The sequence below is a fragment of the Tachyglossus aculeatus genome, chromosome 19, assembly GCF_015852505.1.
Source record: "Tachyglossus aculeatus isolate mTacAcu1 chromosome 19, mTacAcu1.pri, whole genome shotgun sequence".
In the NCBI taxonomy this organism is placed as follows: domain Eukaryota; kingdom Metazoa; phylum Chordata; class Mammalia; order Monotremata; family Tachyglossidae; genus Tachyglossus; species Tachyglossus aculeatus.
The window spans coordinates 137,236-149,426 of NC_052084.1; the positions used below are offsets into that span (position 1 = coordinate 137,236).

The 12,191-nt window shown below is 53.3% G+C and overlaps 1 protein-coding gene across 1 annotated transcript in view; it reads left to right on the forward strand.

Annotated features, from left to right (window-relative positions):
- TTC13 (tetratricopeptide repeat domain 13) overlaps nucleotides 1–7,937 on the forward strand; it is a 36,408-nt gene extending 28,471 nt beyond the window's left edge. The window contains exons 17-24 of the mRNA XM_038761382.1: nucleotides 1,000–1,083; nucleotides 2,438–2,522; nucleotides 2,735–2,844; nucleotides 4,532–4,667; nucleotides 5,098–5,177; nucleotides 6,225–6,303; nucleotides 6,767–6,846; nucleotides 7,737–7,937. Of these exons, the coding sequence (XP_038617310.1) occupies nucleotides 1,000–1,083; nucleotides 2,438–2,522; nucleotides 2,735–2,844; nucleotides 4,532–4,667; nucleotides 5,098–5,177; nucleotides 6,225–6,303; nucleotides 6,767–6,846; nucleotides 7,737–7,851 (769 nt within the window). The 3' untranslated portion in view covers nucleotides 7,852–7,937. The remainder of the gene's footprint in view (nucleotides 1–999; nucleotides 1,084–2,437; nucleotides 2,523–2,734; nucleotides 2,845–4,531; nucleotides 4,668–5,097; nucleotides 5,178–6,224; nucleotides 6,304–6,766; nucleotides 6,847–7,736) is intronic.
- Nucleotides 7,938–12,191: the final 4,254 nt, after the last annotated feature.

Consider the following 12,191-nt stretch of genomic DNA (forward strand, 5'->3'; position numbering starts at 1 on the left):
GCTTCACCCCAGAAATGTCATCCCTCCCCCCGCCCCCAGTGCCCCCAGATCAGTTCAGCCCCTTTGACCGCTTGGCATCGTGGTGTTGCTTTGGGATGTTAGTACAAATTTCAGCTCTTACTCTTGAAAATTTTTCCACTCCCAGAAAGCCGCCTCTCCTGAGCTCGTCTTCCTTTTCGTTGGCGGCTCAGTACCCCTTTAAGACAGGAACTGTGTCTGGGATCAACGGAATTGGACCAGTTCTTAATTCCATTTAATTCAGTGCCCTTGGGTGACCTGGGTTGATTTTCCTGGCTAGAGTATGCCATCCAAAGCCTCAAAGGGAAAGGAGGCTGAGACCTCCTGTTTTTCCCAGAAGTATTCTGCCCCGAGAAAGATCTTAGGGAGTTATGAAAGTTACTGAGCACTTACTCTGTGCCAAACACTATGCTTAACTCTGGGGTCAATTCAGAGAATCAAAACACATTTCTTGTCCCACATGGGGTTCACGGTCCAAGGAGGAGTGAGAGCTGGGATCTTATCCCCATTTTACAGAGGAAACTGAGGTCCAGGAGAAGGTAAATGTCTTGCCTGAAATCACCGGCAAGCCAGCGAAGTCCCAGAGTTTGCTGACTGGCGGCAGCCTGTTTGAGCCTGGAAGGGGAGGGCCGGGCCCTGAACGGGTGGGGCAAGCTCGAAGCCCATCTCTGATGGTGGCCAGGGGAGCGGGGAGCAGGAGGAAAAAACTTTCCGCCCCCTCTTCAGAGATTCTGTTTTCTGGAGGGCCAGTGGCCTGCTGTGTGACCTGAGAAAAGTTGTTCCACTCCTCTGGGCTTCAATTCCTCATCTAGAAAATGGAGACAGTGCTTTCTCGTAGTAGCAGTAATAATATTTAGTGCATACTGTGTGCAGAGTACCGTACTAAAGGCTGGGTGAGGCTATTCAGGTGGGAATTGGACACAGACCTTGGCCCTTTTGGGGCACACTCTCCTGACCTTTTGTTGTGTGGTTCTTTTACAGGGGTCAGGTGATCAACATGAGATACCTGGAATATTTTGAAAGAATACTTCACTTTATCAAAGACAGGATCCTGGTCTACCACGGGTAATGTGCTCTCTTTTAACCTCGGTAACCTTACAGAGCTACTACCCCGGAATACACCGAGGTCCCCGACCGCAAAGCCGAATCCCACCAGCCTGGGGGATGCGTTTGTAAATCGGACCATTGGCCGCTCCTCGTAACCCATGTCCCGTGCTTGGGTGTCAGGAAGGCCAAAATGGCGTTACTCTGGCCCCTGTGCGCTTTAGGGCGGACAGTCAGGTAGACACTGTATGAGAAGGACAGTGATGTTGATGAGCCACTGAGGGAGGAGGGTAGAAGAGACCAGAGCGCTTCATTCTGGGCAAGGGCAGGGTTGGCATTTACTGAACCACGTGGCAACGGGGGTGGGGTGAACACAGACTTGTTGTTCCCCAAATCCCAGGCCACCAGGGTGTGGCTCGCATGCGGTGGGGGCACGTGGAAAGAGTACTCCGCTGCTTGCCTTGGGCGTCATCTCTGGGGAAACCACGGCTTTCAGGCGGGCTCCGGAGTTGTCACCTCCTGACCACTGGCCAGCGAGATCAGGTGGAAGCCTAGTGGAGTCCCCAGCTGCAGCGTGAGAATGGGTGGAAAGAAGCCAGCCCCATTGGGAGTTAGAGAGAGAGAAGCCAAGCCCTTTGGGAGATGAGGGTGGCACCACCGTCCTGCCAGCTGCTACCCCAGGCACAAGGGAGGCAGCTCCCTGGAGTGGGGCCGGGCACGATGTTTTCCCCCGACAATTTTTCCTCCCTATCATTCAGCTTCGGAATGAGCAGTCTGAATTCGAAGCCGTCTGCCATTGTACCGCAGTTTCTTAGCCCTCCTTCTTTGTCTGAGAGCGTGAAATGTGTTTGGGTCCCCGTTTCTGGATCGAGTGGAACGCATTCAGGCAGTTGACCTGATTTCCCACAGGAAACCAAAACTGTTTAGCGTTCTTCCGCTCAACGAACGCTCTGTTATCCTGGGACCGACTCCAAGCGTCGCCCGGGCCCGGTCGGGACTCCCAAAGGGCTCATCCGAAGGCCCGGAGGAGCTGGAAACGGAACTGGGCTTTCCACTCCACCGGCAATGGGTGTTCGGGGATGCGAGGAGCGGCCCAGCTGTGGATTGTTTGTAGCCGGATGGTGGTCAGGGTGGCTCCTTTGGTCCCTCCCTCCTGCTCCCAGGATGCTAGAGCCGGCCTTCGGGAGCTCCGCTCCCGCCCTCCAGCCACAGGCCCCGGCCACCACGGGTTGGCAGGGCTAGGGAGCAGCCACCTGGCCTGTTTGTCCGTGTCAGGGTGCTCGGTCGGAGAAGATCAGGCAGTCGGAGGAGGATGGGATTCAAGAGCCAGCAGGCCATTTCCAGCTCACTCCATTGCCCCGTCCTGTGTCCGCAGGGCCAACAACCCCAAAGGCCTGCTAGAGGTCAGAGAGGCCCTGGACAAGGTGCACAGGGTGGAGGACCTCCTGCCAGTGATGAAGGTAAATCCTTTCTTCCGGTCCCGTGGTGTCGGAGGAAGCGATCTGTTCCCGTCTGCCTGGGCAGCCCCGGGGCAGTTCACCGGGCGGCGGGGAGCGGGTGGCAATCGCTCTCGCTCTTGTGCTCTCTCCCCCTTTTCCGGCCCGTTTTTCCTCGCCAACATCAGGGCCACAGAATCCAAGCTGATGGCGCTCATTTCCTTCCTCCCCGAAAGCAGTTCAACAGCAAGACGAGGGACGGGTTCACGGTGAACACAAAGGTGCCCAGCCTCAAGGATCCGGGGAAGGAATACGACGGATTCACCATTACCATAACAGGAGATAAGTATGTGAGCGCTTAAGTAGTCGACTGCCCCTGGGAGCAGGCATTTCCGTGGGGCTGACTTGGGCTCTCTCCCTAGACGGGGGCTTTGGTATCTTGGAAAGATGCCGGCTTTGGTTGGTGAATCCTGTTGCGTTGAGTCAGTCAGTCAATCAGTGATATTTCTTGAGCACTGACTGTGTGCAGAGCACTGGACTAAGTGCTCAGGACAGTACATGGCGGAGTGGATAGAGCACAGGCTTGACAGTCAGAAGGTCCAGAAGCAGCATGGCTCAGTGGAGAAAGCCCGGGCTTTGGAGTCAGAGGTCATCGGTTCAAATCCCGGCTCCGCCACTTGTCAGCTGTGTGACTTTGGACAAGTCACTTCACTTCTCTGGGCCTCAGTTCCCTCATCTGTAAAATGGGTATTAAGACTGTGAGCCCTCCATGGGACAACCTTATCACCTTGTAAACTCCCCAGTGCTTAGAACAGTGCTTTGCACATAGTAAGTGCTTAATAAATGCCATCCAAAAAAAAAAAGGTTATGGGTCTAATCCTGGCTCCACCACGGGTCTGAGAAGTCACCTCACTTCTCAATGCCTCAGTTACCTCATCTATAAAATGGGGATTGAAACAGTGAGCCCCACATGGGACAGGGACTGAGTCCAACTTGATTTGCTTGTATCCACTCCAGCACTTAGTACAGTGCCTGGCACATAGTAAGCGCTTAAAAAATACCATCACTGTTATCATTACGGTGCAGTAGCGTTGGTAGACACATTCCCCTCCCACAAAGAGTTTTCAGTCTGGAGTGAGAAAGGACGTTCATATCATTTTAAAAATGACAGAGCTGTACCTAAGGTGGTGTGGGGTTGAGGGTGGAGTGAGGTGGGGGTGAATGGTGGGACGAGGGTTCTGGTGCTGGGTGGCCTGGTCGGCCAAGCACGTTCTACAACCTGCAACAGGGGCTGCGGAGTCCAGAGAACCATCTCCGGGTCTCTGAAGGGGCAACGTCACATTCCCAGTACAAACCTAGGGGTCCCCTCTGGGCGTGCTGCCAATGAGGGGGGTCCCAGACCGGGAGCCACCCACCTCGTGCTGATCTAGGAGAGACTTGGGTGGCCACGCCTTGGCTTTGTGCGGCCCTTTTCTCCATTCACGGCTGCCCAGGCTTCTCAGCGTAGCGCCCTGAGGGGGACGAGGTCCGGCTCACAGATTGGGAAACAGAGGCACTCGACTGGGCCTTCCCCAGAGAGGGAAGACTGTGCCGAGAGCACCTTAAGCTTGCCCGGGAGAACTCCAAGACTGGGAATTCTGAGTCGGGTGGGGATTTAGTGGGAATGAGATATGGACCAGAAAAGCATTTTCGGACGCTTCCTTGTTGTAATTGTGAGCCCAGTTTCGCCCTCCATTTTTAGCAACCGATACCCAGAGCCCAAACCCAGTGTAAGATTCCTCACTGAGACGGGACCAGAGGGGCTTGGGGGATAGAGAGCAGCTGGGGGTCTGGGGCTGCAGACAAAGCTAAAAGGATTCCGGGCCACCCCCCCAGGCTACAGCCAGATCACCCAGATTTCTAATCCAGTGTCCTCCAGAGCCACAATGACTGCTTCTTTCTTCCTTTTGACCCTCTTAATACTTGACTAGTCGTACTGGCAATAATAATAAGAGTTTAGTAGTTCACACTTCTGTGCGTCTTTTGTGTTTCAGAGTTGGCAATATATTGTTTTCAGTGGAGACTCAGACCACGGAGGAAAGGACCCACCTCTATCATGCGGAATTAGATGCTCTATACAAAGACCTGACCACCAAGGGGAAAATTCTGATTCTTTCTTCAGAACTCGGGGTCAGCGATTTGCCTCCCACTTCCTTCCCCTTTTCCCCTCCTCTTATGTGGAACCTTTCTTATGGCTTATAGAAGCACAGTCCACCCTTTAATGGAATAGCTGGATCATCTACCCTGCGCTGCTCTTAAAAATGTCAGACCTCAGCTCCTCCCCCTGTAACGGGGCATGGCGGGCGGGGGCGATGGGCCAAGCTGCAGAGGGGCAGAGGGGTGGGGGTGCCAGGCCTGGGGGGACCAGATTGGAGGGAGTATGAGGGAATGGGGCAGGGGTGGAAGGGCAGGAAGTGAAAATAGTCCCATCCGTGGCGACGGCAGCAGCTCCACATGTGGGCACCTTGTCTGCAGAATGCCGCGGGGTGGGCAAACGGACGGATGGATGGATGGGCAGATGGACGATGTTTACCCTCCTGCTCTGGTTCTGTTTTCCCAGGAGGCAGATGTGGTTTGCAACCTAATCCTGTCCTTGGTTTATTACTTTTATAATCTGATGCCGCTCTCCAGGGGCTCCAGGTGGGTGATGGGCCTCGTAGGCTTGCTTTCTTTCGATTGGGTCCTCGAGTGGCCCGACCTAGAGGGCGGATCCCAAAGCCCCACCTACACACACATGTACACAAGCACAGGAGCGCATATACCCCCATGCCTACTTTGGGCCATTTATCTCCTGGGGCACCACTAGAGCAAGGCCCCACTTGGGCAGGAATTTCAAGCCTGCTGGGGGCAGAGTGCTGGGCAGGGCACCCGCTGTGAGCAGCCGCTGTGGGCAGAGTGATGGGCTGGATGTCAGCTGCGGGCAGAGCGCTGTCCCGGGCACCCCATGAGGAAATGGTGATTTTGGGGTATTTGCCCTGGGGTAGGGGGATGGCTTCCTGGGGGAAATCCCTGAGGAGCATCTCCCTGTGTAAACAGCCCCCAGCTTTGCCCACCACGGGGACCGGGCCCTTCTGACGGGCAGAAGGCCCTAGAGGAGTGCCCCCAACATTGCTTCCTCCACAAAGGGGATGGAGGCGCAAACGCAACCGGGCCCAGCAGACTAAAACCCGCACCGACGGGTGTCGTGACCAGATGTGAGGGGAACCGCCCTGGGTCCCGTGGCCGGGGCAGAGTCTGGGTGTGGGGAGGTGCCCGGAGGGTGGCGTGGGACTGGGGCCAGGGTACGGCGAGAGCGCAGAAGTGTGACAGGGGTGGGACCAGATCCACCAGGAGAAGCAGCGTGGCTCAGTGGAAGGAGCACGAGCTTTGGAGTCAGAGGTCATGGGTTCAAATCCCGACTCTGCCAATTGCCAGCTGTGTGACTTTGGGCACGTCACTTAACTTCTCTGTGCCTCAGCTACCTCATCTGTAAAATGGGGATTAATAATAATGATGGCATTTATTAAGCACTTACTATGTTCAAAGCACTGTTCTAAGCACTGGTTAAGACTGTGAGGCCCCGGTGGGACAACCTGATCACCTTGTAACCTCCCCAGCGCTTAGAACAGTGCTTTGCACATAGTAAGCGCTTAATAAATGCTATCATTATTATTATTATATCCAGTAACTGGTTCTCTCTCTTTTTAGTGTCATAGCTTATTCAGTCATCATGGGAGCCTTGATGGCAAGTGGAAAAGAAGTTTCCGGAAAGATTCCCAAAGGAAAGGTATGTGGGAGGTGGGGTGGAGAGAAACTGCGTGGTTTAGTGGATAGAGCATGGGCCCAGGATTCAGAAGGTCATGGGTTCTAATCCCGGATCCACCACTTGTCTGCTGTGTGGTTGGGCCAAATCACTGCACTTCTCTGTGTCTCAGTTACCTCATCTGTAAAAAATGGGGATTAAGGGTGTGAGCCCAATGCGGGACAGGGACTGTGTCCAACCTGGTTAACTTGCATCTACCCCAGAGTTTAGAACAGTGCTTGGCCCATAGTCGGTGCTTAATAAGTATCATAATTATTATTATTATTAGAGACTGGATCTTCCCTTCTGGAGCCTTCGTTCCAGGGCATAGACCGGCCCCTCAGCCCCCCCCCCCACCCCTAGCCCCATCCCTACCTTAATCGGCCAAACGAAGCTTCTCCCTGTGGCAGTTCACTCACCGGCATCCTCTGGGCCTTCTGTTTTCCAGCTGGTTGACTTCGAAGCCATGACCGCTCCCGGTTCGGAGGCGTTCGGCAAAATGGCAAAAAGCTGGATGAGCTTGAAAAGGTAAGTCCATCTAGCGAGGGGCACCGCTGAACCATTTAGAGCCGGAGCGGGGACTTCCTGGATGGGGTGGGAGGGCGGTTGGGAAGGAAGGTGATGGGATGGGAGAAATGGGAGCTGTGCTTCTAATTGCCGTAGAAACCAATTATCGTAGAAAAGAGTGATGGTGATCATAGTGTTTGTTTAGCCCTTGCCAAGTGATTTTAGTTCATCTGGTTTCCCCCTCGGATGCTTTTATCTAATTAGAATAATGATGGTATTTATGAAGTGCTAACGGTGTGCCAAGATCGTCAGATCGGACATGGTGCCTGTCCCGCACAGGGCTCACAGGCTAAGAGGGAGGACAACAGATGTTATCCCTGTTTTAAAGGTAAGGAAGCGGAGGCACAGAGGGTTAAGTGATTTGACCAAGGCCACCAGCAGGCAAGTGGCTGAGGCAAGACTAGAACCTTGGACTCCTGATTTCCAGCCCTGGGCTCTCTCCACTAAGCCACACTGCCTCTATATATCTTCTTGGTTCAAAAACCTGCCTCTTTCCCAGCCTCCAAAATGAGAGGAGAGCTGAGTCGGGCACGAAAGCGTTATGTATAGGAATACAGGGAGGAAATTTTTCATCGTTTTCCTTTCCTAACTTGGAAAAATAGCCAAGTATTCCTGCTTTGCCCTTAAAGTCGCTGGCCACCTCAAGCCACAATTCTCAATTCTACCCCTCGTGGCAGAAATGAAATTTCAAAAACCAGTTCTGTTCGGGAATGATTGTAGATTCTAGAAATGCCAGCCTCCGACTCCACAGAGTGCCCTGTGGTCCTTCCTTCACCGGGGGTGAAGGGCCAGAGGGGAGGGTCGCCGGGCTCGGCCCCCGTGGGTCACGCGCTTCCTCTGTTGTTTTCCAGCATCTCCCCGTCCTACAGGAGCCTCCCGGCTGTGGCGGAGACCTTCCCAACCCTGCGCAGCATCCTCGAAGTCCTCAACACAGACTCGTCTCCGCGCTGCCCGAAGCAGCTCTAGCAGCTCCTGCCCATCCGGGCCGCGAAGGATGGGTCCTCTGGCTTCCTAAATTATTTTTCTAAAAGTGAGAAACAAAAGAGGAATCAGAGCCTTTTATCACTTCGATACTGATTTCCCATAGCAATTAAGTGATACCGTTTTCTTTCCTTTCCTGCACGCTCTCCCAAAGTGCCAGGAAGCGTGTGGAAAGTCGACCGCCGGTAGCTGGGGAGAGGGGGGTCAGGCCCGTCCTGTCCCTGTTTTCCCCTCCTGGAACAGAATCGCAAATATCTGAGACCCAAAATGGGATTCCAAATGAGAAATAAGGCAGGTGTCCCTTTTTTTTTTAAATGCTATTTGTTAAGCACTTACTATGTACCAGGCACTGTACTAAGCACTGGAATAGCTACAAGTTACTCAGATTGGACACAGTCCATGTCCCACATGGGGCTCACAGTCTTAACACCCATTTTCCAGATGAGGTAACTGAGGCACAGAGAAATGAAGCGATTTGCCCAAGGTCCTACAGCAAGCCCAGGTCCTTCAGAATTACAGGCCCCTGCTCTATGCACCAGGTCACGCTGCTTCTTCTGTTCTTCACACCAATGCAAATCTGGTTCTTATCGGGAAAATCCCCCTCGGTGCAACCTCCTCCGAGCCCTCTGTCCAACCTCCTCCGAGCCCTCTGTCCCCCGCCCACTGAATCCCACCTTGGAGCGAGGGTCCTCCAGCAGGGTTCATTCATTCGTTCATTCAGTCGTATTTATTGAGCGCTTACAGTGTGCACAGCACTGAACTGAGCACTTGGAAAGAACGATTCGGCTGGAAGTGACGGCGATGTGTGGTGATCTCCCGTGTCTCCTGTGTCTGGCGTGGCTCCGACCGCATTCCCAATCCCGCCCCACCTGAAATTGCTGCGGCCGCTGTGTCTTCTCCTCGACCACCGTGGGTGTGGCCCTGAGGTAGGTGGGCGTCTAGTCCAGGAGGCCATGAGTTGGGAGGGGGGGAATCTACCGTCGGGGAAGTGGCTGCATATTTTGGGGGCATCAATCAATCAATCATATTTACTGAGCGCTTACTGTGTGCAGAGCACTGTACTAAGCGCTTGGGAAGTACAAGTTTGCAACATATACAGTCCCTACCCAACAGTGGGCTCACAGTCTAAAAGGGAAATTTTATCTCAGCACTCTTAGGTGATCTATTCTAAACCCTCCTGGGTATTTACAATCTTTTTTTTAACTCTCATACCAGAGAGGGGATTAGAACCTAGGATTTCCCTGCATGCCTGCTATCAGGAATCTCCCCTCCTGCCTTTTTCTCTCTCTCTGGATGCTCCCCTCAATGATCCCTACGGTTCCTCCCAGGAGCTCGACTCCCTTAGCCACCACTCCACCCCGCCCGGCAGGTTCTTGTCCAAAAAGAGTGATTCGGGTCATTCATTCATTAATTGCGTTTGAGCACTTATTGTGTGTAGCGCACTGCACTAAGCGCTTGGGACAGTACAGTATAACAATGAGCAGACACATTCCCTGCCCACAATGAGCTTACAATCTAGAGATGGGTCCCCCAACAGGACCTGCTGTGCCCAGCAAGGAACACAAAAGTCTGCCCCATGTTGCCCGAGACCCAAGAGCTTGCCACTCGCCCAATGCCCGCATCATCATTAGAGATCATCATTAGAGAAGCAGCGTGACTTTGTGGCAAGAGCCTGGGCTTGGGAGGCAGAGGTCGTGGGTTCTAATCCCAGCTCCGCCACTTATCAGCTGTGTGACTTTAGGCGAGTGGCTTAACTTCTCTGGGCCTCCGTTCCCTCATCTGTAAAATGGGGGTTGAGACTGTGAGCCCCACATGGAACAACCTGATTATCCACCTCAGTGCTTAGAACAGTGCTTGGCACATAGTAAGTGCTTAACAAATGCCATCATTATTATTATTATTATTTTATTCTAATCCCAGCTCTGCCACTTGGCAGCTGTGGGACTTTGGGCAACTCACTTAACGTCTCTGTGCCCCCGTTCCCTCATCTGTACAATGGGGATTGAGACTGAGAGCCCCACGCGGGACAACCTGATTACCTTGTGTCCACTTTGGGGCTTAGAACAGTGCCTGCCACATAGTAAGCTTTTAACAAATGCCATCATTATTATTATTTTATTCTAATCCCAACTCTGCCACTTGGCAGCTGTGGGACTTTGGGCAACTCACTTAACGTCCCTGTGCCCCCGTTCCCTCATCTGTAAAATGGGGATTGAGACTGTGAGCCCCATGCGAGACAACCTGATTACCTTGTGTTCACCTCGGTGCTTAGAACAGCGCTTGGCACATAGTAAGCTCTTAACAAATGCCATCATTATTATTATTTTATTCTAATCCCAGCTCTGCCACTTGGCAGCTGTGGGACTTTGGGCAAGTCACTTAACGTCCTGTGCCTCCGTTCCCTCATCTGTAAAATGGGGATTGAGACTGTGAGCCCCACACAGGACAACGTGATTATCTTGTGTCCACCACGGGGCTTAGAACAGCGCTTGGCACATAGTAAGCGCTTAACAAATGCCATCATCATTATTATTATTTTATTCTAATCCCAGCTCTGCCACTTGGCAGCTGTGGGACTTTGGGCAAGTCACTTAACGTCCTGTGCCTCTGTTCCCTCATCTGTAAAATGGGGATTGAGACTGTGAGCCCCATGCGGGACAACCTGATTACCCTGTGTCCACCTCAGCGCTTAGAACAGCGCTTGGCACACAGTAAGCACTTAACAAATGCCATCATTATTATTTTATTCTAATCCTAACTCTGCCACTTGGCAGCTGTGGGACTTTGAGCAAGTCACTTAACGTCCTGTGCCTCCGTTCCCTCATCTGTAAAATGGGGATTGAGACTGTGAGCCCCACGCGGGACAACCTGATTACCTTGTGTCCACTACGGGGCTTAGAACAGCGCTTGGCACTTAGTGAGCGCTTACAAATACCACCCCCATCATCATCGTCGTTCTTATTATCAGCTTCTGTGTGGGAGTGGTGTCCTCGGGCTTCCTCCCAGGTTTTTGTTCTGAGGGAAAACAGGATCCGTGGTGTTGCCCAGCGGTTGGTTCGGGGCTGCCCGTGACAGAAGAGGGCTGGGGGGGGTCTGGGGGCTGGCGGGCAGGCTGCCCCGCAGGCAGCTTCCACTCTTCCTCCCGATTCCTCGGCCTCCTCCTCCTCCTCCTCCACAGACAGCTTGGGCGGTCGCCGCCTCAGAAATCTTGGCTCGGTGTGGGGGGGCCTTGACACTGCTCCACCTCACCCCCCCCCCGCCTCCAGCGGTGACGTCACCAGGGAGGGAAGGCTGGGCTCCGCCTATCACACGTCGCCCCTTCGCTCGGCCCCGCCCATCTCCTCCGTCGGCCCTGTCCGTCATCCCGCTCGGCCCCGCCCACTTAATAATAATAATAATACTAATAATGGCATTTATTAAGCGCTTACTATGTGCAAAGCACTGTTCTAAGCGCTGGGGAGGTTACAAGGTGATCAGGCCGTCCCACGGGGGGGGCTCACAGTCTTAACCCCCATTTTCCAGATGAGAGAACTGAGGCCCAGAGAAGAATAATAGAGCCCGGGCTTTGGAGCCAGAGGTCATGGGTTCCGAACCCGGCTCCGCCACTTGTTGGCTGGGTGACTTTGGGCAAGTCACTTCACTTCTCTGGGCCTCAGTCACCTCATCTGTAAAATGGGGATTAAGACTGGGAGCCCCCCATGGGACAACCTGATCACCTTGTAACCTCCCCGGCGCTTAGAACAGTGCGTTGCACATAGTAACCTCCCCAGCGCTTAGAACAGTGCGTTGCACATAGTAACCTCCCCAGCGCTTAGAACAGTGCGTTGCACATAGTAAGCGCTTAATAAATGCCATCATTATTATTATTAATACAAGGTGATCACGTTGTCCCCCGGGGGGGTGCTCGCAAACAATCCCCTTTTTCCAGATGAGGTAACTGAGGGCCAGAGAAGTGAAGTGACTTACCCAAAGTCACACAGGTGACAGTTCAGAGTGGCTCAGTGGAAAGAGCCTGGGCTTTGGAGTCAGAGGTCATGGGTTAAAATCCCGGCTCTGCCAATTGTCAGCTGTGTGACTTTGGGCAAGTCCCTTCACTTCTCTGGGCCTCAGTTCCCTCATCTGTAAAAGGGGGGGGGGTGAAGAATGTGAGCCCCCCGTGGGACAACCTGATCACCTTGTAACCTCCCCAACGCTTAGAACAGTGCTTTGCACGTAGTAAGCCCTTAATAAATGCCATCATCATTATTACTATTATTACAAGGTGATCACGTTGTCCCACGGGGGGGCTCGCAGACAATCCCCATTTTCCAGATGAGGTAACTGAG